Genomic DNA, 22964 nt, shown 5'->3' with positions numbered 1-22964 from the left:
TTTACCCAAGACACCAACATGATATAAGTTGTATGATTGCAAATGGAACAAACCATTTGTATTTCCATTTGGAAATTGGGCCCAGTCATTTTCTAGAAGTTTTGACAGCCCCAAAAGCAGTTTCTGTGATTTATTCACGGAACCAAGAGTATTAGATCACCATCGAGCCAAGCTATTTATGTATACGAGGCTCTCTCAGACGCCCATTGAGATAACATCTGGACTGGGTCTTACATCTGGAACCAAAACAATTACTTACTCTGTGCTTTAAATCTGACAGCTTAATTTGATATCCTCTAGACTAGAATATTCAGAGCAAACCTGGAGAGGTTTGTTAACAGTCGTTTGGGAGATACAAATCCATTCATGGAAATTGCTAGCCAACTTTACATTAAACAAACAAAAGGGAAGAAATTGAGGGGAACAGGACTGTAAACATTTTGATTTCATTTTTAAAATCATTTCATATTCGAATGTATAATACTTCCTGGCAGACATTGCAAAGGGCGGTTTGGGTGGGGAACCAAAGGAAATTAGACACTTATTTCATGATCTGCTGAGGTGTTAATTGTGCAAGAAAGCCAGAGCGTGTGTTTTCCCTGAATACCTGTCATGACACATTCACGTGGCCCTTTCATTTCTTGGCTGTGGAAACATTTACGCCCTGTCTTGACGCATTTGCCCTGCGGCCGCTCACACCCACCCATCTGGCAGGAGGAGTTAGAATTTGCCATCATGCGGATAGAAGCCCTGAAGCTGGCCAGGCAGATTGCCCTGGCTTCCCGCAGCCGCCAGGACACCAAGGTACTGGTTGCTGCTACCCTGCAATGCCTCTCGAGAATGTCGTGTGGTCCGCAAGCTTCGCTAACCATTGGCCAGGCAGGCAATGTTGGTGCTCAACCAAGTATAATTTTCCAAAAAGCTAAAAGCGGTACTTTTGCATAAACACACATGGAGCACATGTCTAAAGTCTATTTAACTCCATAACGAGGGAACTAACAGGACGGGGAAGCTGGTTGAATGGAAGAAACTAGGAGAAACCGATGGATAGCTGGTGGCGTAGATGAAGGCTGGAATATGATGGCAAAGTTAGACGGCAAACTGGTTAGTACCAGTGAAGCAGGACGAAAAGATCATCGATTTTGAGGTTCTTGACGTTTTCTGAAATTTGCTTTTCTACTGAACAAAAACAATTTGCAACCTTTCTATTTTCTACAACTTAATATCTGTGTTGAGACCGGACCCTGATCCATAGTAAATAGTAAGTGAAACCATATCTGCCTCAGATGTCACAGATGACCCTTAGGCCAGGGTCAAAAGCATGACAGGAAAGCAATCCTTCTCTGTAAATGGCAGACAATAAATATTTTAGGCTTTGTGGGTCAGTTCTGCCACCTTAGCTCGAAAGCAGCCAGACAGCACACTGATGAATGGGTATAGCAATGCTCCAGTAAAACCCTTTGCAGAGAACAGGGCAGCATGCCGTTTGGCTCACACACCAGTTTGCCAACCCCTGCTCTGGAGTAGAGTGTGGGAGTAACGGGGCATGTGGAAATCTTTGTGCCTGGCTTCCAAGTTTGGGGTATTTTTTCCTAACAATTGGAATGAGTTGCCGATGACATGTTAAACATGTGTGGCCCTGTGAGGTTCAGCCCACCCCTCGGGGTTGACGGGTAAGCTGGGTTTCTGAGGAGACCCTTCATTCCCACCCCCACTCCCCACCCCGAGTTGGGCAGCCCTGGGAAATTGGTGTGTCGGACCAGCGCTGGACCCCAGTGTGCTCTGCGGCCTGGAATGACTTGGTACACCTCTCTGAGCCTCAGTTTATCCATCTGTGAGATGAGACTAACAATGGCAAGTTTGCAGGTTGCTGTGAGGACTACAGATGACGTGTGGAAAGCAGCACCATGCTTGGCACACAGTAAGTGTGCCCTAAATGAATGCTGCTGTGGTTAGCTAGCCTTCATCTTTGCTTCTGTTACCTGATCAGATGCTCACAGCACCTCTCCTCAGTAGGCGGGTCCAGGTCCCACATTACAGATGGGGAAACAGAGTCAGGGAACCAGCCCGAGGCCTAACAGTCGTCCCCTGGCCTGGTGGGAACTAGAGCTTGAATCTCCAAATGGAGCCCCTTGCTTGTCCATCTCCAGTAACAGCTCTCTTGGCAGAGGGGCCAGTGGTTTCTCGCATCTCTTGGCCTTGGTATGTGATCAGGAGTTCGTCTGCTGCTCCTGCTCTGGGGTCCTGGGGGGAGGGGCGTGTCCCAGAGAACCTCTCAGTGAAAGATGGTCACATTGGGTGTCCCAACTGGGCCCCTTGGGACCCAGGGCAAGGACACGAATGTAAATAGAGATTGCTGATGTCCTTGTTCTTGTTGCCAACCCATAAACTTGGGTTTAATTTCCATGGAAATGAGATCTTTAGAAAGCATTAAGCAGTGAGGATTTTTTCCTCGTTAGGTTTATTTCTTGCTATCCTTGGGTAGTGGCTTAAAGGCAGAAGGAATTGCTTGAGGTTTGGCCACTAAAAATATAGTATATTCTTGTCCAGGAATGTGAGGCAGAATTGAGCATATTCTGATAAAGTTGTTCAAACCAAGTCTAGTGTCCTGGGTTGCCTGGTACCCCTGCCTCTTTCCTCTAAGAGCGTGTCAGAGGTGGTGGTTGGCAAATATTGGCCAACAGCTGACTTCCTGTCAGTTACAGCCTGTTCTCAGACCACGTGTCCTGATTATGATTTAGAAAACATTGTCACGTGAATGTACTGAGTGGGTCGGAGAGAACCACAGCTACCTCCCCATGGATTTCAGAAGGGCATGCTAAAAGAAACATTCCATAGGTGTGGAATGTTTTGGAGTGTAAGGAACATTTCGCTCTGCCATAATAACTTGTACCACTTTCATGAGATAGATATTATCTAGTGACCTTGGCCCAAGGAAGATAGATGCTCTTTCCTATCACTGACTCGGCCAAGGAGATCCCTGTACCTCAGCCCACTTAAGTTCCTGTGGGTTTCTTGTTCATGTAGACATTCGATGGCCCCACTGGGAACTGCTGACATATAGGAAGAGAAAACAGCAGCTGTGTATCCAATTTGCTCTTTTCTCTGCCCGTATATTTCAGCTGCAGGTCACCTAGACCAGGCTTTTTAGCAGTATGAGCTTAAACTGTTGCTATCACAGAAGTGAAATCACTGGGAATGAAAAAAAGTCATATTGAGTGTATAAAAAGCAGCATGAAATACGGTGGGTGATTTCTGGCTGCGCCTTTGAGCAGCTTCAACTTACATTTCCCTTCAGACCGAGAGCTAGCCCAGCCAACCTTTGAGGGGCTGCAGTGGGGTTTCCTGTCTCACTTAGAAAACGGGAGAAATGAGGAGAGTTCCTTCGGGTTTGTGGGGAGAAGGGGTCTGGCTGTAGCTCCTTAATGCTTTCCATCCACACAGTTCTGGCCAAGCTGAATTCAGTTGTGTCCTCCTGGGGATAAATCTGACCCGGGTCGCAGACTGTGTGGCAGCCCTGAATTTGACACTAAACCAGGAGAGATAGAACCTAAATGTCGCATTTGTATGGCTTTGCAAGCAGGGCAGGATGCACGGGGGATTGATTTAATTTGTGTATATAACAGATACTGGTTGTGATCCCTAAAGCTTTTGGCCCCCTTTGGATGATGGGGACCCAATAAACAGAATGAAGGGTGTGTCTGTAACTTAGGAACAAGGGACATAACAAATGTCAAGCTTCAGGACCAGAGAAAGTCCAAGAAACAGGCCCCATTGCGAGAGAAAATGTGTTAGTCCCCAGTGTCTGATTTCCTCCAGAGGCCTGGGTTTTACCTCAGTGGGAGGAGTTAGGTCTGCGGCGGCTTGTCTTGTGAGCAGCCTGACATCGTAGGGTCCTTGCCTCACGTTGTATCTGGAAGTGTTATCTACACGATGCCTGAAAGCCAAAAGAACAGTCTGAAGAGTCGTGGCAAAGGGCTGGCACGTGGCTTTCAGTTTATTTGCCAGTTTTGAGAAAGAGTGGCCATCGTCTGCAGCCTGTGTTGGGAACGAGAGGCCGGGGATGCCTCCTGAAGGAGTGTATTCCCCTGGTTTGCCATCCTGAGTTTGAGAATTAACTGCCCGTTGTCACATTTGGATGGGGCAGCACCGGGTGAGGCCGCTCTCCTGCCCAGCCTGGGTCCACGCTCCATGACCTTGGCTCAGCCTGCCGTGGTCTCCCCACCTGACCTCCACTCCTGGTCCCCACTCTTGTGCATTCCTGTCGCACTGCTGCTGCCAGCCCGGCTCCTGGGGACAGAGGGGACGCCTTGGTCCCAGAAGTGGCAGCTTCCCTAAGGCTTGACAGCAGGGAATTGGCCGCAAGGAGGACTGTGAGCCCTGGTTAGTGACAGGACCTCCAGCCCCTGGCTACACGGCCAGAAGACCCCAGGCATGAGGTCTGCAGATCTGACCCCCAGGGGACAGCGGTGACCAAGTCACAGAGACCAAGATTTGAGAGTGTGGATTGAGGGATTGGAAGTCAGTTCCAAAGGCCCAGGCTCTCTTGAGTGGTGGCCATTTCACATGTTAATTTGTGATTCTACTGGCTTTTGGGGTCCTCTAAAGTTGCAAGTGGAGGATTATGTGAGAGAAACAAAGCTTAATCTAAATCTTCATCTTAAAATATCAGCAAGAGACAAACGGATTAATTTCAGTTAAAAACAGCTCTTGGTTGTAAGACAAAACCAGGGTGTGTACCTTGAAGTTCATTAACATGCAGATACTCCCGTAGTAATTCAAATGGGATTCTGAAGTCATCTGTTCTTTTATTGAAAACACCAGGTGGCCAGGATGAAAAGTGATATTGAATCACTGTATATGGTAGTAACCTCTGGCGTTTACTTAGAAAGCTCACTATTTTATTCATTTTTCATCCCCTTCCTTGTTTTACAAAGGACTTTCATTGGCTTAAAGGTCATTAATTCCTGCACTGGTCGTATTTAGTTTCTGCCCAGTATGATAAAGTTAGTTTTAATTCATTTTCTCTTGCACTTCAGAGAGCTGGCTTATTTTGGGTCAGAATTGAATCTCAGCTTGGGAAACCTTTGCCAAATCTCTCAGATCCTCTTTTTTTTTTTTCATCTTTAGAAGGACCAGGAAGAGTTAGATCGTATTTAATGCCCTTTCCATTTTGAAATTCTATTATTCTAATTTTTCCCCCAAAAGAATACATGATTTTACTTAAACAGTGATAGGAACCATTTTCTTTTTAATCCTCTTCCAAATTTTGTGTTTATGAACTTCATCCATAAATACAGATACTGAGTCTTAATGGCTACGTATAATTTTCCATTTTCTGAGATGTTTCCCATATGACAGGTTACCGTGTTTTCCCGAAAATAAGATCTAGCCGGACCATCAGCTCTAATGCGTCTTTTGGAGCAAACATTAATGTACAACCCGGTCTTATTTTACTTATAATCTTATTTTACTTATAATCTTATAGTAAAATAAGACCGGGTCTTATATTATAGTAAAATAAGACCGGGTCTTATATTAATTTTTGCTCCAAAAGACGCATTAGAGCTGATGGTCCGGCTGGGTCTTATTTTCGGGGAAACACAGTAGAACTGTGAAAACATTTCAGACTGCGGAGATTAACCCATACATTGGAGAAGCCCCGCCTCTGTGGGCTGCTGGCATCTCTCTTCTGAGAGGTCCACCTGCTTGCTCCTGAGGGCTGTAAACTTGTGTTCAAACGTCCGGGGACAGAGGCTTCTTTAGGACCTGAGGCTGAAAACCTTCTCGGCATCCCATTTGACACGGAGCACGACTCTAGGATCTGGTGACCAAGGGCCGTGAGCTCCCGTCTCTGACCAGCAGTTGTCATTTGGGTCCTATGTCAGCGTTGGCCCAAATACTCAAGCAGGGCAGGCGCCGGAAACCCAAGCAACAGAAGCTCACTTCTAGGACAGCCTAAACCATGTAGTTCATCATGCATGCGTACAACTAATGAGCCCTAACTTGGGAATCTGCAGTCCTATCCATTAAACTTCCACCTGAGTTTTCTAAGCCGTTTCAAGTTCATGTTCCCCGACACTGCGGGAGGGAGAGCATGCCTCTTCTTCTGACTAAAGAGGGAAAGTCTGCTCACCTGCATTCAGGTTGTACCCCCTTCCCAGTTACTGGTGGTTTTTTAGCCTTATCTGCTGCCATTTACAAGATGAGTCCTCACGACTCTTTTCCCAGATCTCTCTCTCTCTCTACCACACCGTGGTGGTCTGTTCACTTCTCAGTTTCTTCTCATAAGTTTCCCAAGGAAGAAGCAGTCGCACCGTGCCTGTTAGACCACCATTGTATCTCATCAAATTGGACGCGGGTGACCAAGGTGGAGGTTGCTCTTGGCAACCATGACAGCACCAGGAGGTTAATGAATAGGACTGAGAGTGATTGGTTTGGCATTTCTCTTGCAGTAGAACTAGACTGACAACCCATGGCTGCACTGGGTTGATGATATTCCTAACACCGCATTTCAAGTGTGTTGGAAATTGCTGAGCATTTTGGGCAAAGGGAGGGAGGGGCACCACAGACCTCTCTTCCCTCTCAGGAGCCTGGTGACTTCTCTACAGGCAAACCAGTGTCAGTTGTGGGGGATGGGGAATCACACCACTTATCAAGGTTCTTATCAGCACATGTGGTGATTGCCTTGGATCCAATTTTCAGTTTCCCATTGACACAACAGACAGAAGGAGACAGAACTCCAATATAGCTCTTCCCTTGAGGCATCCAGAAGCTAGGTTGTGGCAACTAGGTGACACTGGTGGATAACTACAGTAGGCCTTCAGCTTTGTGAATCATATCCTTTCAAATGGAGCTAAATAAGTGCCCCCTAAATTGAAATACAGACAGTCTTACAAAAATGATCAGATGTGCCGTTACTCAAAGCTAGGCAAATGTAGACTAGGATTCAACCTCATTTACATCAGGTTTTTATTTGGGAAGTGGAGCCTGCTGGAGAATGACCTTGCTGCTTACACGCTGTGCCTAAATGCCTCGGCGTCTGATAAATGGCAGCGATAAGCAGGCACCAGACGTGCTCGACTCCAAGAGCTGGGAGTTGGGGAGGCCTACGCCATCAGCCCCTTTGTCTGCCTGGGCAGGTGCAAAATGATAGATTTCCATAGATTGTATCCGCCATCCCCCATTCATCACTCGTAGCATTTTCTCATACTTTGGATGTTCTCTGTTTCAAAACCATACAACTGACCCATTCATGAGAGGATGAATTGCAATCCTCTTTGTTGTATGACTGATGTTAACTTTTTTTTTTTTAATTAAAAACCATTCTACAGAGAGAAGCTGCTCACCCAACAGATGTCTCCATCTCCAAAACGGCCCTGTACTCCCGCCTCGGGCCTACCGAGGTAGAGAAACCCGCCGGCCTTCTGTTCCAGCAGCCTGACTTGGACTCCGCACTGCAGATCGCCAGAGCAGAGGTGTTGTGTGTGTGTGGGGGGGGGGGGGGGAAGGGGGGGTTGAGGAAGGCCAGCTCTGGTTGCCCTGGGAAAAGCTGCGCTTTCTGCCACGTGTAAATAAATATGTTTTCCCACGTCCACCTTTGGCCACAGACTTCCTCCTCTGACTACTGTAGGCAGAGGTGGGTGGCAAACCATAGGTTTTGATCTTCCTAGACACGATTGTTTAACGAGCCTTTCTGGCCTTGTTTGATTTATAACAAAAAGCACACACCTTTTATTGCTCCCCAGTGGGCATTGTGAAAGTCTGATCTGTGGCTTATTTCTGTCTCATGCTTGGGGCAATTCTCTGAATACGATTATTGTTTGGTGTAGGAAGCTTTAATTCCACATTTATTCAATTGTTTCGGTCTGTGAATTGCTCAGATCTGAATTCACTCATTTGGGGCTAACCTTTCTCTTCTTCTCCCTGATACTAGATCATAACCAAGGAAAGAGAGGTCTCAGAGTGGAAAGAGAAATACGAAGAAAGCCGGCGGGAAGTGATGGAAATGAGGTCAGTTGTGGTGCCCGGGCTTCTGGTACCCGTGGTTGGATAACAGCTGGAGCTGGCCCATGAACCGTGTCTTCTATAGAAGGCTCTATATTACCAAGGTTCCTATTTTCACAAGTGTTTTTAGTATATCACTATGATTAAAATATGTGCGTGAGTTAAATAATGCAACAAATACGTACAGTGAAAACCAAATCTCCTTTCCACTCAGCCTCTGGTTCCGTGTCCCTCAAGTAACTGCTGTGCACCATTTCTGCTGAATCCTTTCGAGAATTTTCCATTTCTGATGGCAAATGTGTGAATATAGCGATATAGGCTCCTTTTAGATGCAAAAGTAAAGAATGGAAATATTCCTTATCCTGCTACTCTTTTAACTTAGCGTGGACAGATTTGTATGTATCTCCACCTTATTGTTAAACTGTTGCTTAATAGTCCTTACGTGGTTATAACAATTAATTTTACCAGTCTCCGTGGATGAACATTTAGGTTGTCTCCCGAATTTTGCTTGGACGATTTATTTTCATTTGCTGCATTTGTAATAGACGTATGATAGCTACCGCCTGCCACATGCCAAGGGCTGTGCTTTTGGCCTAGAGGTTTCTGCCCCTGGCCCTCAAGAAGGGATTGTCGGCTCTGTTTGACAGCAGACGGCTCAGAGAGGTTAGGTGACCTGCCCAAGGTTCTTGAGCTTCTAGGTAGAAGACCATGAGCTTGAATTCACCTTTCTGACTCCAAAACCCAAACTCCTTCTGCTGTACCCAGCGGCCTGCCTCCCTTGTCCTCACTTCTGATGCCCCCTTTCCCCTTTATTTCCTTTCTCCATTTATCACCTTAGAAACTAAGAAACCATCTTGGGGGCTAGAACGTACCCTTGGGATGTGGTTTTTAAAACTATCATGCAAGCGGCATTTTTAAAGCAACATCTACCCATACCTGTGCCCGGACCATCCCGGCTTAGTTAGCTCTGTCCAGGCTCTGGATGCTCCCAGGTCTGAGAACTGCTTGAGGCAGCAGGGCGGCAGCGGGGAACACAGTTCCATTTTTCACACCCCTGCTTTTCTGTAGCACAAGCTACGTTGGCTCAAGTTTTCCAACTGCTAGAGACGGTATGGATTAGAGCGCAGTCATTTTAACAAGGCAGAAGAGCTGGCGCTATGATGCCTGTAATGGGCTTCATTTTTTTAAGTCTCAAAGTTTGGGCATAGAGGAATGGGTGAATTCTTTTTAAATAGTTGAAGAATTAGTACACGTACAGTGCAATTAATTGCAATGGCAGGTGTTACCATACTATCAAAATCAATTGCATTTCTGGCTACCATGTTGAATCGCAAGCAAACGAGGTAATCATAGCCCCTGTTTCCTATGTCAAGTAGTAGCGTCCCGAAAATTCTGTTGATTCCTTCTTTTTGCCGATGCTTTTTGTGATCCCTTCTGGAGGTTAAGCTTAGTATGCTATTTCACATTCAAACCGAGGCCCGGTAGTTGCATTATTTTTAAATCTACCTGTTTGTTTGTTTGCTTGTTTGTTTAGATGAAGGAGTGGGGGAAGGAACAAGGTGGCTTTAATTTTTTGCCTGCACTGGAATGAAGCAGGGCATATTGGGAAGGCTGGAAGTTCTCCGATTCCTTCTGCCTCCTGGGGAGAAGTTGTATCTGTGGGGGCACCAGGGAGTGCTGTATTAACGGGTATGGTAGGATTTCGAGTGTCACCAGCTGGCACAGCTGCGCTGGTGTTTGATATCCCCAGGGCCTGCCCTGTCACCCTCTGAAGCCAGACCAGGTGTAAATTAGGTTCTGCTCCATACCTGCTTCTGATCCTGTCACATGACCCTGTGTCTGTCTTTCATCATCTGTACAAGGGGGCTAAGTCCCCGGGCCTCGAGGCAGTGAGCAGAAGGGCTGTGAACAAAGGCTCCAGAGTCCAAAGTCTGGGTTTGAATCCTAGCCCTGCCACTTTGCACCCCTAGAATCCTAGAGAGGTTCTTGAATGACCCTGTGCCCCAATATACCCATCAGCAAATCTGGGGTCCATGAGGGCACCGCCTCTTGGTGTCATTGTGAGGATGAGATGAAAATACCACTCAGCTGAAGCAGCTTTAGACTCCTGGTCTCCCAGGACTTCTGAGAGGACACGCCCCTTACCTGCTGTGGTCCAGACTCTGTCCTCAGTAATGATGGCTTCAGATGGGGCCACGGCTAAGATCCATCACCGTTTTATGGTTCTGTGGTACAAGGAGGTGTTGTTTAATCACAGAAAACACAAAAGTGCGTCTGTGTTGGATTCAGAAAGAACCCGAGTGGGCTTATGTCCTGGTCACCTTTCTTGTCAGTCTGCCCTGGGGTGAGGCGCTGAACTGGGGGCCATAGTCAGGAAGCCAGGGACAGACACCCAGCATCTGCGGGGCCTTTAGACTTTGCAGAATGTGCTCTGATTCTATTATCCCTTTTAACTTATTTAATTTCCCCCAAAGCCCTGAAAGTCAGTCTAGGGTCGTTCTCTCTGTACTGGGGAGTAAGCTGATCTGCCCGCGTCCATAACCAACTAACTGTCCGAGTCATGCAGCTAGGAGAGGCGGGGTCATCTGTAATCAGGGCCCTGGAGCTGCAGGTGGTTAGTTGCTCTTGGTTCTCTTGTGGAAAATAATTTTTGGATAACATAGGTGAACCACCCCCCAAGTCTTTTACAAGAGGTTCCTTCCAGAAGGTTGACTTGGGAGGAAGGGCTTCTTCACTCTGGGTGCTTCCACTGGGGGGGCAACAGTGAGGCAGTCTTGCAAGCAGGGGATCTTAGTGCTTTTGTGCAGCTGTTGTTTATTGAGGCTACCCAAGAAGTGCTACTCTCTCCTCTCCCTGATCTCCACCCCCACCAAACACAGGTGACTAAGAAGTGACTCTGGGCCTAGAGGAACTTCCACACATACACTGTGGTGCCAGATGAATGAGATGTTTTGGAAGAAGATTCAAATATTATAAAATGTTATGGAGTCCCAAGGAGAAATCAGGGAAGGCTTCCTGGAGGAGATAACATTTGACTTGGACATTGATAAACAGATAGACTATGAGAGGTGGAAATAGACAAGGGAAGTGAACAACATGGGCAAGGGCATGGAGGTGAGAAAGCTCAGAGCAAACAAGAAATCCTTTGTTCTCATTGAACCATTGTGTTTATGAGGTGGCATGGAAGGAGGTAAGATTGCTGAAGGGGACCAGGCCCAGGTTGCAGAAGTCTTCGAGTGTCAGGATGCGTTGGACTTAATTGTTTTTTCTTCGTGGGCACTGGGGAGACATTGAAGATTTTGCACAGGGAGTGGTGTGTTCAGTCGTGACTAGGAAAGTGAACCAATTTGGGTGTGGAAGGAGAAGGCTGAGGTTGGGGGTAGCCCTAGAAGTGACAGTCAGCTGTGACAAGTAAGACTTGTCCTCTCGTACATTGCTCAGGCTGTTGGAGGGCACAGCACGTGGGCCATGTGTGAAATGAAAACCTGTTCTGTTGTCATAGTTCCAACATGTTTTCACTTCTTTTGCAGGAAAATAGTGGCCGAGTATGAGAAGACCATCGCTCAGATGATAGGTGGGTGTCCGGCCTGGCCTGCCCCGAGGTCTCTAAACTATGGGGACAGCTCTGGAGATAGAGGCTCCCAGCATGCTCCTCTCAGACTCCTCTTAGGGCATGAGGTCCTTAAGGGAGGGACCCAGACATCCCAGAGCATGGCTTTGTCCCAGGGTAGAGAGCCTGGGGGCTTCCTGGGAACACCTGCTAGAATGTCCCTCGGTGTTATTCGTGCCTGTGGGAGACCATGGCGTTCACCTCAGTGGCCATATCATTTGACCCAGCAAGGACTGCCCACCTCCTGGGGAAAGAGATTTGGGTTGGTTCCTGGGATGTTTGCTCATGGGAGAGACTAGGGATCAAATCCCTAAAGTAGTTTAGACTCAAGTGGCAAAATGTCCCACTCTGCCTTTACACAGTCTCTAGGGCAAGGACAGAGCGTGTGACAGTCCAGCCGCCCGCGCCGGCTTCCTCCAGTGATGTGGCAGACCCTGTTAGCTCCTCACACGGCTTTCTCGCTCAAGTTGGGTACAGCCTCAGAATCCTCTTAACAGTCCTGGCAACCAGTACTGCAGGTTGCCTTGGCTTGCGATAAAACAAGGCCTCAAGTTACGAGTTATACACACTTGGGTCTTTTTTTTTTTTTTTTTTTTAATAATGAGAAAAGATCTTGTGGAGGTTCCAAGGTCAAATTTTTACCCTAATGATTATTCAAAACTGCTGCGATGACTCTAGGGGGTGGATTTTTTGTTTTTGTTTATCTGTTTATTTATTTATTTATTTATTTGCTTAGGTCCGTGATGCCAGTTTTTTAAAAACTCTTTTATTCCTAAGGACATACGTAGTAAAGACCCCAGTTCTCTGCACCCCCCAGTTTCTGTGTCCCAGTCCGACACTGCCCGCAGATGACCCCTCTCTCTCAGACGTTTTGATGGGTGTCGTACCATCCCTCTAGCTTCTCCCGGGATGAATCTGGGAGCCGCCTTGGGAATGGCAAAGAGGCTGACAGTCAAGTGCTCGCCATCCAAGGAACTGTAATTCTGACTGAGGGTAATAAAGGCCATTCTCCTAGAGCTCAGGGGAAAACCCGTTCGGGTGTTGCTGAGGATCAGCCTCACGGCGTCCGCTTCCTGTCACACGAGACCTCGTTATTAAATTGGTGTAAGAGTATATGAAGGCATAGAGATGAGCTAAAAACAGCGCTTGGCCTGGAAACTGCTGCTGAAGTGGCCGGCTGACGGATTTATGCCTTCCAATATATCGTGTTTGGCAAGCCGAGCACACCCTTCTGGCCTCCTGGAGTCTTGGGAGGGGACAACGCCACTCACACCTACAGTGGCTCATCTGCAAACATCCCTCTGTGTCTCAGAGTCATATATTTTTATTTTTGCTCTTGGTGACGACGGCTCGGCCAGCGTTGAAACGGGGGTTAAAGGCCGGGAGCCTTGGCCCCTGTGAGACGACTGCCCAGAGCCATCTTTTATTGCTTGGCTGGCAATTTTGATAGAAGACATTCCCTCTTGAAAACCAGGAATAAGAATCTCTCTCGTGGTGTAAGTAGCCTGTTCTGAGGTGACAGAAAGATTGTTCAACTCTGAGGCTTTCCTTGCAGCATATTAGCAGGTGAGAGTAGTTAGAACAGCCGTGTCAATTCTAGACGATCTGAGCCGTGTGTGAAACCGTGACTCCAGGGGTTACGGCTGCGCACGCCTACCCCTGTTCCCCAGTACCCCCTCCTCCCCTTGACCCTACCCAGGGGAGGTGGTATTTGGCTGAGGGTCCCTCTCTTGAAGAACGGTAACCTTGCCCCTTTTGAGCATTTTCGTTTCGGGGTATTTGGGGGGCTCACGGTTGGCTCCATGAGACCCGTCCAGTGTCACTCGGTGTCGTCTTATCGTGTATCCCTTCCTCGTTCCCCATCCTCACTCATTCATTTCCAGTCGTCTTCATCATCCACTTTTCCAGACCTGTTTGCATCAGCGTGGGGTACATCTCTTGCTGTCCTCTGTCCATCAGACTGCATGTCATTGCTCAGGGCCACCATAGATGTCAGGGTCCTCGTGTCCTTGATGAAGACTGAGGGCTGAGGGCTCAGGCGTGGCCGGGACTCGGGACTCGCTGTGGTTGTGGGTGGGATGTGCCTTTGGGCAGGCCATGAGTCTCTCCATATGTGGAAGAAACACACCCACATGTCTCATCTGGATTCCATATTTTTCTTCTTGTTTTTGCTCACCTAACCAGCATTCCTCATGGAAGGGGAAACTCAGGCCCAGAGAGCTTGGCAATTCAGGACCAGAGTGAATGTAATAGCTAAAACCAGTTTTCGTCTACTTGCACCAGCCCTTCCTGGCTCCAGCCTGGCTCTGTGGCTTCAGTTGAACCTTCACAAATGCTCCAACGTGACATCTGTCCCACCATCATTGTGCATTCTTGTCACATGTTCCTAAAGAGAATGGCTTAAGTTCAAACATTGAATTTTAGAATTCAGAATAGAAACAAACTTCTATGCTTTCTGCATTGCAGGTTGTTGCAATTGATTTTTTTTTCGCCTTTTCCTAACAACTGCCCTGATTATCTGTTTTGCTTCCATTTTCTGTTGCTTCTTGCCCTTTGCTTGCAAAACAAACAGGCAAGCCTGGTAAGTAAATGCTTTTCACCTAATTTGACACCTGCCCATTGCAACCCTTGTTTGTTTTGTTTGTTTGCTTTTCTATTTTTGTTACTTTTGCTTTTGTGTATTGGCTGCATTCCCACATGGTTTAATAATGTTTTGCCAGAAAATCTCCAGGAAGATCGTTTTGTTGTTGAGTCTGGAGCATCTTGGGTTTGGGCTGATTTCCTGGTTTGAAGAACCGAACTGCATTTATAATTTACAAAAAGATTTGTGAAGGTTCCTCGCCTCCTCGGTCTCCTGGGAGCTGGGAAATTCCATTTTCACGGGGGTTATATGGGAAGGAAAGGAAACCTGAGGCAGACCGTGTCTCAGATCCAGGAAATCAGATGGACTCTGTTTGATAAATGGCTCCTTTACAAGCCAAGTGAAATGTATACATGGCCTCAAACCAGCCTGGAATGTGCATTGTACAGCGTGCTGAGAACTGAGGAAGCAGCTAGAATTCAAAGAATGAAAAGCATCTGGTTCCTGGCGAAACGCTGAAACGCCCTTTCTTTTAGGAGTCTGCATGTAGTGAGCAGATTGCTGGCAGTTCTTTGCTCGCTGTATGTTAAGCTGTCCCTTCGTGGGTCACTGCGACGTGACATCACGCCAGTTTGGGGGTGCCAGTAATGCTGTTGGCAGGTCACAGACCTGGGTTCTTACTGGGTGCTGAAGACTTTATATACATTTCAATCTTCCCCAAAAGGCTGTGAGAGAAATAGTGTGATTCCCTATTTCAGGTGAGGAGGCTGAGACTCAGAGGTTATCAACCCTGCCGCAGCACACACAGCTGGCAGACACCAGAGCCAGGGCTCAAGTTGAGTACTTGACTCTGGTTCTGGGTTCTTCACCTCTGCCCTGGTGGCGGGAGCTCTGAGAGGCAGGGCCCAGGGGACAGCAGGCAGCTTCCAGGCCTGTGTTTTCCAAGCGTGCTCCCTGGACCAGCTGCTTCAGCATCGCTGTGGAACCCATCGCGGATGCAAATTCTCAGCCCCACCCCACACCTGAATCGGGACCCCCTGGGGTGCAGCCATCCATGTTTGAACAAACCCCTGCTGATTTGGTTGCACGCTGACAAGGAAGGACCCTTTATTTGGGACCTTTTTTTTTTTGGACTTTTGAGCAAGTTGCTATCGAGCTAAAACCAGGATGTGGCCCCCAATTCTACACTCTTCCCTCCACACCACACACCAAATATGCCTAACTTCAGGATATAGCATGAAGTCAATCCTGCTAAGGGGAAAGAACCCAAAGAGATATGAGCCGCTTTTGAGGGAGTTGCTTCCATCTAGGTCTGTTACCCAGAAGCCCGTGGTTATGAGCATGGTGTTGGGTTTGGGTCCTGCTCTGCCACTTCCTCAGTGGACAAGTGACAGCTTCTCAAACCCCGTTTGCCTTCTGTGAAATGGAAATTAGAAACAACCTGCCCCTGGGTTGGGAAGCGCCCCTCATTCATCCTTTGCATGACGTGTGTTGAAGCGTCCTGTGAGTCAGGCACTATCGTAGGCCCTGGGACAGAGCCGTGGACAGAACCGACTCAGGACCCTGCCCTGTGGAGCGTGCGTTCTGGGGGAGACGGGCCAGCAGCAGACACGTGCGTGCGTACATACATACACATGTCTGATACAAGGCTAAGGAGTGGCCGCTGCTGGGAAGGGAATAAAGGACTGGGAATAAAGCACAGAGGAGACATTTCCCACAGGTGCTCAGGGAAGCCGCCTCTGAGGAGGTGACGGGGTCAGAAACCTGAATGAGCTGGGAGCCATGGCAGCTCTGGGGCCCCTATTCTTGGCAGAAGCCATGGCAGTACTGAGCCCTGGGGCGTGGAGGCCATTGTGACTGGAGCAAGGATGGCAGGGGCAAAGGCAGAGCAGTGGGGAAGGGAGCAGAGCCAGGGCAGGGGAGGCCCCTGGGGGAGCTGAGCAGGAGTGAGGTGACCGGTTTGGGCTTCTGAAAGGTCAGTCTGGCTACTGCGTGCTGGCTTGGGAGCATTAAATGAACAGCATGGCACCTGACACGCAGAAGAGCTCAGCACGCACGGCTGCTGTGTTAAACAGCTGTTGTCATTTCTAGATTCGGTCCTTAGGCAGGCCCGTCCCAGGGGACTGGGGCTGACAAAGGGACAGGTCTCCAGAGCTCCTTCCCCTGGGAACTCTGAGCAGGAGCTTCTCTCTGCTGTCACCAAAGTCCCAGACAGATCACAACAAATGGCTCCTCACCCACCTGGACCAGTGTGGCTCCATCCGCACACAAAACACAGCGCCGTGCGGGCGGGCAGCTGGGTTATGCAGTGTGGTCAGAGAAAGCCTTTCCCGTAAAATGCAGCCTTTCCCTTAAATGCTTGGGCAGACTATTAGCTGGGGATGGTCCCGAGAGGTGGAGTTGGGGACAGAGCCGTCCCGTTCGCCAGCATCAGCCACTCTGAAATGGGCCAGAAGTTAATTCTTTGGTACATAACAAACTCCAACAGAAATAGCTGTTTTTCTCAACATTAAGACACCTGCTCTATCAAAGAAATTACCATTTCTGTCTGTGTAAAGCAGAATTTCAGGGGCGATGGTTATGTGGGCTTTGGGGTCATGGGATGTTTTAAGCATGAAGAAACCTTTTTTCTTTTCCAACGACATCTCTTTATCGTGATGGATAGGAAGGCCGGCCCCTCCCATCTCGTACTACAGGACCTTTTAATCTTGCCCAACACAAAATTCAGTAGTGGTGGTTTCTTTTTTTTTTACCTATGGATCTATCTGTTTGCCATCAACAACCAGATAGAATCACTAGGTTCTCCATTGTCGATTTTTATGGGGCTGCATTACTCAGGTCAAAGAACAGTGGCTAACTTCCATCCATTTAATACTGTACAGACCCAGGTCTGAGATGCAGGGCCGTGGGGCTTGTTCCTTGACAGGCAGTCCATGTGGGCTCAGGGGGAGGGTCTCCCGAGTCTGGGATGCCTACTGGTTAGGCTGAGGTCTTGCTGGCCCCAGAGACCAGGTTTGGGCGCCATGGGCTCCATGGTTTTATTCCTCTCTCTCCTGTCAGAGGACGAACAGAGGGAGAAGTCGGTCTCCCACCAAACTGTCCAGCAGCTGGTCCTGGAGAAGGAGCAGGCCCTAGCTGACCTGAACTCCGTGGAGAAATCTCTGGCTGATCTCTTCAGGAGATACGAGAAGATGAAGGAGGTCCTGGAAGGCTTCCGCAAGGTGTGTTTGTGCTCTGGGGACGTGTCGGGTGGGAGAAGGTGGACCAGGCGGGCTAAGATTGTGGGGCTTCTGGAAGACCATCCTCGCAGGCTGGGGAGTCAGACTTAGCCGTCTGAGGTTACACCTTCATCAGAGAGTTTTTGGGGTTCCCAGCACTCCGCGGCATTTCTTCTGTGGGCTCGACCCCTGTCCTCTGTCGTGTCAGAATGAAGAGGTACTGAAGAAATGTGCACAGGAGTACCTGTCCCGAGTGAAGAAGGAGGAGCAGAGGTACCAGGCCCTGAAGGTGCATGCAGAGGAGAAGCTGGACAGGTAACGCGGCCGGGGCTGCTTCCAAGGCAGGACAGGAGCTCCGATGGCCCCCCTGACATTGGCCTGGAGAGGGCGGATAATTTTTTCAGTACAATTCAGTGTCATTTGTGATGCGTGCATTCTTCAATTAGCATGCATTTTATAAGTGAAGGATGCATGTTGTCATTTCCAAGGCGCCCACTCAAAGTACCCCGGCCTCATGAGAATGGGGGTTCGGGATGGGGGTTCTCATGGGCACCTGTGCTGGGCCTTCGTTGTTGGGAGCTGGAGCCAGACGGTTTCCTCTGCCCAGAGTTGGGGAGGAAGGTGGGAGGCGTCTACAGAGAAGGGTGATAATTTCTGAATCCTCTCCTTACCCCATTCCCGCAGGGCCAATGCTGAGATTGCCCAGGTCCGGGGCAAGGCCCAGCAGGAGCAGGCCGCCTACCAGGCCAGCCTGCGGAAGGAGCAGCTGCGAGTGGATGCGCTGGAGAGAACGCTGGAGCAGAAGGTAACAGGTCCAGGGTGCTGGCCTCCAGGCAGGCAGGGCTGGCTAAATCCTCAGAGAAACTGAAGCTGGGCTTCCACCGCAGCTCCCTGGACAAAGCCCGCACAGCAGCAGCTCTCCCAGGACAAGGCGATGCTTCGTGACGTAGCTGCGCTCTCCCTCTGGAAGAGCCAGCTTAACGCCAGCCCTGAGACGGGCCTCCTTTGTGCCTTTCCTGGAATAGCTGCTACATGGGTATTTGTTGCCCTTTTTCATTCCTTGTCAACATTCATGTATTTGTCAAATATTTGTTAAGCATCTACAGTGTGCCAAGTATAGTTCTTTAACCACTGCAGCCAGTATGCTTATCGATGAGTGGATGGTTCCCACCAGGGACCCACAGAGGGTAGATAGTGGGTAGATGCAGAGACAGCTGCCTGATGTAGAACATGGGCTGTGTCTTCTTCTTTCTGTGGGTGGGGGAGGGTCCTCCTGAAGTCCCTCAGCTTGTCCCCAGATTTCCTGATTTCCAGGCTAGCGCTTGGTCTGCTGTATACACCATCTCCCTCAGTGTCCGAATGACAAGCCCCTTTTGCCCAGGAGTGCCATATGAGTCTGAGTCTGGGTGACTGGGGGCCAGGCAGGCCTCCTCCCTGGGTGTGTTCCCAGACGTGCAACCCGATTCCCACTGATTTTCTGAGGCTTAGGATTCCCCAGAATGGTCATCAGAGAGCCCAGTGGCCTGGGCTCGCAGCACTTAGCATGCACGGGGGCCTTGATGGGCAGTGGTGGGGGGTCCTTTGTAGGCAGGTGGCATCAGGACTCCATCACGTATCCCAAATGGCCTCTGCTGATCCAGAAGCACCCAGCTGGCCTCAGGTTGGACCCCTCTTGTGCTCACACCCAGCCAGGGCCCAGTGGGGCTGACGGGGGTCCCAGGGGTATCGGGGCCAAGGAAAACGAATTTCTGCAGTGGAAGGTACTGCCTCTCCCTTCATCTCTGTGATGTCAGGAAAGAGCCCTGGGACTCAGGAGACTTGGGTCCTCGCCCCCCCCACCCCCCCCGCCGTCTAGGATGGCCCTGGGCAAGCCTTGCCCTTCACCTCAGTTTCTAGGTTTGTAATGTGGGGGGGATTAAACCAGAAGATCTAGAAGATTCCTTCTAGCCCTGAGAATTAAATGGCTCTAGTTCCGGAATGAATTTCCCTGCGGTCCAAGTCTAGTTGCCACTCCGCCTCCAGGTGACCCTCCCACAGTCCGTGCCTAGTTGTCCAGAATTCAAACAACTAGAAACTCACGCTGCCAGGTCGTTTTCATGCCTTACCTTTTCCTCTTGGGATGAACAAGACAAAAGGGAAGATGAATCCCCTGGACTGTGCTGCATGTGTTCAACCGCCTGTAATTCCTAGGCTCTGACGGTTGAACGCAGCAGTGACCGCAGAGACAAGCGATGCAGTCAGAACCGTCAGATGCCAACCCTTGCTCGTTCACTCTGCTTACTGAGCATCACTGCAGTCTTAGTGCTGACTGGGTGTTTATTTTTATCCTTCGAATGTTGACAATCCACGAGAGCGTATTCAGTGACTCTTGAAAAGCGGAATAGTCTTTTTAAATTGAAGACCACATTCCCTGGTCATTTTGGGTATGAAGGCAGTTGTGTATCAGATGTTTCTAGCCGAGAAACGTAGCAATACGACTGAGATCATTTCCTCCTATTTCCATCAAGATTGAATGGGATTTAAATTGCGTCACATTGGCGCAATTTAGGTAAATAGAGGTAAAGCGTGAACCAGGATAGATATGTTCAAGGCACCTAGACTGTGCAGACTGTTACAATTGCAAAATGAATGTGATGCTAAGTTTTTTGGCGAACTGAAAGACAAGAAATTGGATTGCACAGTGTCGGATGACAGAAAAGGTAACATATCTGGAAACGTAACTTTGTCGTTAAAGAAACCCCAGGAGGCATGAGTTAATCATGCCAGTTCTTCCCTAAAGAACTCTAAGTGATATAAAGGGGATAATCTCTGTTTTTAAAAGATTCAGAAGCATCATTTCCCCCTGGGTAGTTCGTATGTGAAGGCGTTGGGCATTTCACCCAGTCAGGACTTCGTAAAGGTTTTTGCCCCAGGAGCTGAGCTCCGTGATGGGGCACTTTGGTAGGTGGTGGGCTAGTGGTGCCAAGATGGAGTGAGAAGAACCTCCAGGAATCGATAACTGGTGGGTCTGCTAGTGCCTCTCAGCCATCAGTCACTAGACGTGATGTTTAATCAGTAAAATAGCAGAGTTGTGTAGGAGCCAGACTTGCCACATCTGACCAGCACGACGCTTTATCTCTCCTCACTGGACAGTGGGGATGATGTGGCTTCCATTAAGGGGCTAAAGTAAGAACTAAGGGAGACCGCAGTGCCGGGCTATGTTTAGCACGGTGACCGGCACACGGCACGTGGTGCTCCAAGAAGATGAAGCATCACTGTTAGCAGCCCCAGCAGTGGCGGTGGTGTCAATACCAGTGATTTCAGGACCACTGTTTAGTGCTGATTCCATGCAGAGCCCCAGCTTCCCACGGGCATTTCAGCACCTCTCAATTGAGCCTCAGAGCTGTAAACTCTAGACGGAGGCAGGCTGACAGGATGTTCCTGGCAGGCTCTCTCCCGGCAGTGGGGGCCGGGGCCGGTGGCAGGACTGCAGCGAAGACTGAGATTCTCCTACCCTAAGGCCCGCTTCTTCCCAGGCACTGCCACAACGATTAGTGGCAGCAGGAGCCCAACCCGGAAGCACAGGACACCTGGCACCAGGCAGGAACATGTCTTAGGAAGTTGCTTATTTCCGAGGAGGGGCCTCAGTACAGGCTTGTAGTTAAGGTTCACCTTCCATGGGGACCTGGAGGAAAAGCTGGCTGCAGGATGTTTCCAGAACACTGCAAAGATCTAGCCCCTTAGGGTCATTCCAGGTTGGCTGTTAAGCCAGATGAACATCCTGCCCATCCGAGAACAAAGCCCCCACCTGCCAATGCCAAGATGGAGGCGTCGTCCTGTTGCATCCCTGCTCTTAGGGAATGGACAGTATCTATCATCAGGTCATCAGTGCGACATGAACATGAAGCTGGTTCCCCTTGATGGGGCCTCAGAGGACAGGCAGGGCATGGCGTGTGGGATACCTGCTGCCGTCAGCATCTGCCCCCACTTCTCCCCACGACCCCTTGGATCACAGCTCCATTTGGCATCCTCTGAATAATGCCTGTGACCTGCATTCAAGTAGAATTGCTGAACCCCTCCTGGTGGCATTTCTCAAAAGCGCCACCAACAGCTCACCCCGGCCCATCCTTTTGTGTCTACATCCTTCAAAGGCAAATAAAGGGAAGAGAACCAATACTAATTAGGCCTTTATTGTGTGCTGAGGAACTTGACATTTCTGACCTCATTTAATTCTCAGAGACAGATGTCGTCATCCACATTTTAGAGATAAGGAAACGAAGGCTCAGAGAGGTTATGTCACAGCTAGAGCTAGGATGGATATAAATTGTTTGGCTCCAATTCGTTTCTCGGGGACCAAGAGGCCTGGAGAACTCCATGCCCCTAAAAATCCAATGGCCATTCTGATTGGCTTGATTTCAAACAACCAGGAGATTTCAGCAGCCTCTTTTTTTTTGTCTTCACTTGCAGAACAAAGAGATAGAAGAACTCACCAAGATTTGTGATGAACTGATTGCCAAAATGGGGAAAAGCTAACTCTGAACCAAATGTGTGGTCTTGACCATTGCGTGCAATATGACCGTCGGCAAACTGCTGTCCTTCCAATTCCATGGGCAGGTTCTGTTTTCACTTTTTCGTATGCACTACTGTATTTCCTTTCTACATAACGTTGATTTGATTGTATGCAGTACTAAGGAGACTATCAGAATTTCTTGCTATTGGTTTGCATTTTTCCTAGTATAATTCATAGCAAGTTGACCTCAGAGTTCCTGTATCAGGGAGATTGTCTGATTCTCTAATAAAAGACAAATCGCTGACCTTGGCTTTGCCCTTTGTACATGAGTTCCCAGGGTGAGCGGCTTCTGGATTTTATATGAACATGTCCAGCTTGCACAGGGACTCTTGCCTTAAGGACTGTAAACTTGACCTGCATTTGCTGATTTGTTTTAAAAAAAGAAAATGCATGTTTCAAATAAAATTCTCTATTGTAAATAAATTTTTTTCTTTGGATCTTGGCAATAAGTGTGGCTATGATTTATTTTCTGGGAAGCGTCGAGTCTTTTCTCCCCTTTGTTAAATCCCATCAGATTCGGCCTTTGACTCTCCCCCGTCTGGGCTTATTTCTTTGTCCATAGATTTAAATAACATCTTCGTTGCCTTCGCTGCGTTTGTAAGTAGAAACTGATGAGAAATATTGACTTGCCACTTAAATAATTCAGTGAATGTATTGAATTAGCTTGCATTTTGTTTTTACAAAGCCTCTTTGACTTTTAGGGGGCAAAAATCTATGTACCTTTCTTGGCTCAAGGAATTAGTAGGCTGGCACTCTTCTGTTCTCTCAGTGTACCACATCCACCCTGCCACGTTCCCCTCTAAGGGAATAGGAAAGCGTGAGCAATTACCCGTGGGAGACTGGTAATTAGGACACTTTGGAGATTAAACTAGGGATATGTGCCTGCCATTAAATTCCTTAATTGCCCCTGATTTCTCAGGGACCCCAGGTTGAAGGATGGGTACGTGGTAGGAGGGAGGAAGTGGAAAGGTGTCTTTGTTTCCCAGAACTGCCATAATA

General features: G+C 48.6%; 1 protein-coding gene across 38 annotated transcripts in view; it reads left to right on the top strand.

The window, feature by feature from the left end:
• The window catches only part of TACC2 (transforming acidic coiled-coil containing protein 2), a 186526-nt gene extending 164112 nt beyond the window's left edge, over nucleotides 1–22414 (top strand). For 26 of the 38 annotated variants that reach the window (XM_019752901.3, XM_074338945.2, XM_074338935.2 and 23 more), the window contains 8 exons: nucleotides 715–804; nucleotides 7335–7478; nucleotides 7937–8013; nucleotides 11538–11581; nucleotides 17259–17419; nucleotides 17625–17731; nucleotides 18101–18221; nucleotides 21863–22414. In XM_019752901.3, coding sequence (XP_019608460.3) covers nucleotides 715–804; nucleotides 7335–7478; nucleotides 7937–8013; nucleotides 11538–11581; nucleotides 17259–17419; nucleotides 17625–17731; nucleotides 18101–18221; nucleotides 21863–21928 — 810 coding nt within the window. In that variant the 3' untranslated portion in view covers nucleotides 21929–22414. The remainder of the gene's footprint in view (nucleotides 1–714; nucleotides 805–7334; nucleotides 7479–7936; nucleotides 8014–11537; nucleotides 11582–17258; nucleotides 17420–17624; nucleotides 17732–18100; nucleotides 18222–21862) is intronic. The other 12 variants (XM_088791814.1, XM_088791812.1, XM_088791813.1 and 9 more) reach the window with 1 other exon arrangement.
• The last annotated feature ends 550 nt before the right edge of the window (nucleotides 22415–22964 follow it).

Source organism: Rhinolophus sinicus, chromosome 15, assembly GCF_057876585.1.
Source record: "Rhinolophus sinicus isolate RSI-liver-muscle chromosome 15, RSI-T2T, whole genome shotgun sequence".
NCBI lineage: Eukaryota > Metazoa > Chordata > Mammalia > Chiroptera > Rhinolophidae > Rhinolophus > Rhinolophus sinicus.
Note: the sequence above shows the minus strand (reverse complement) of the source record. Positions and strands in the feature narration are given on the sequence as shown.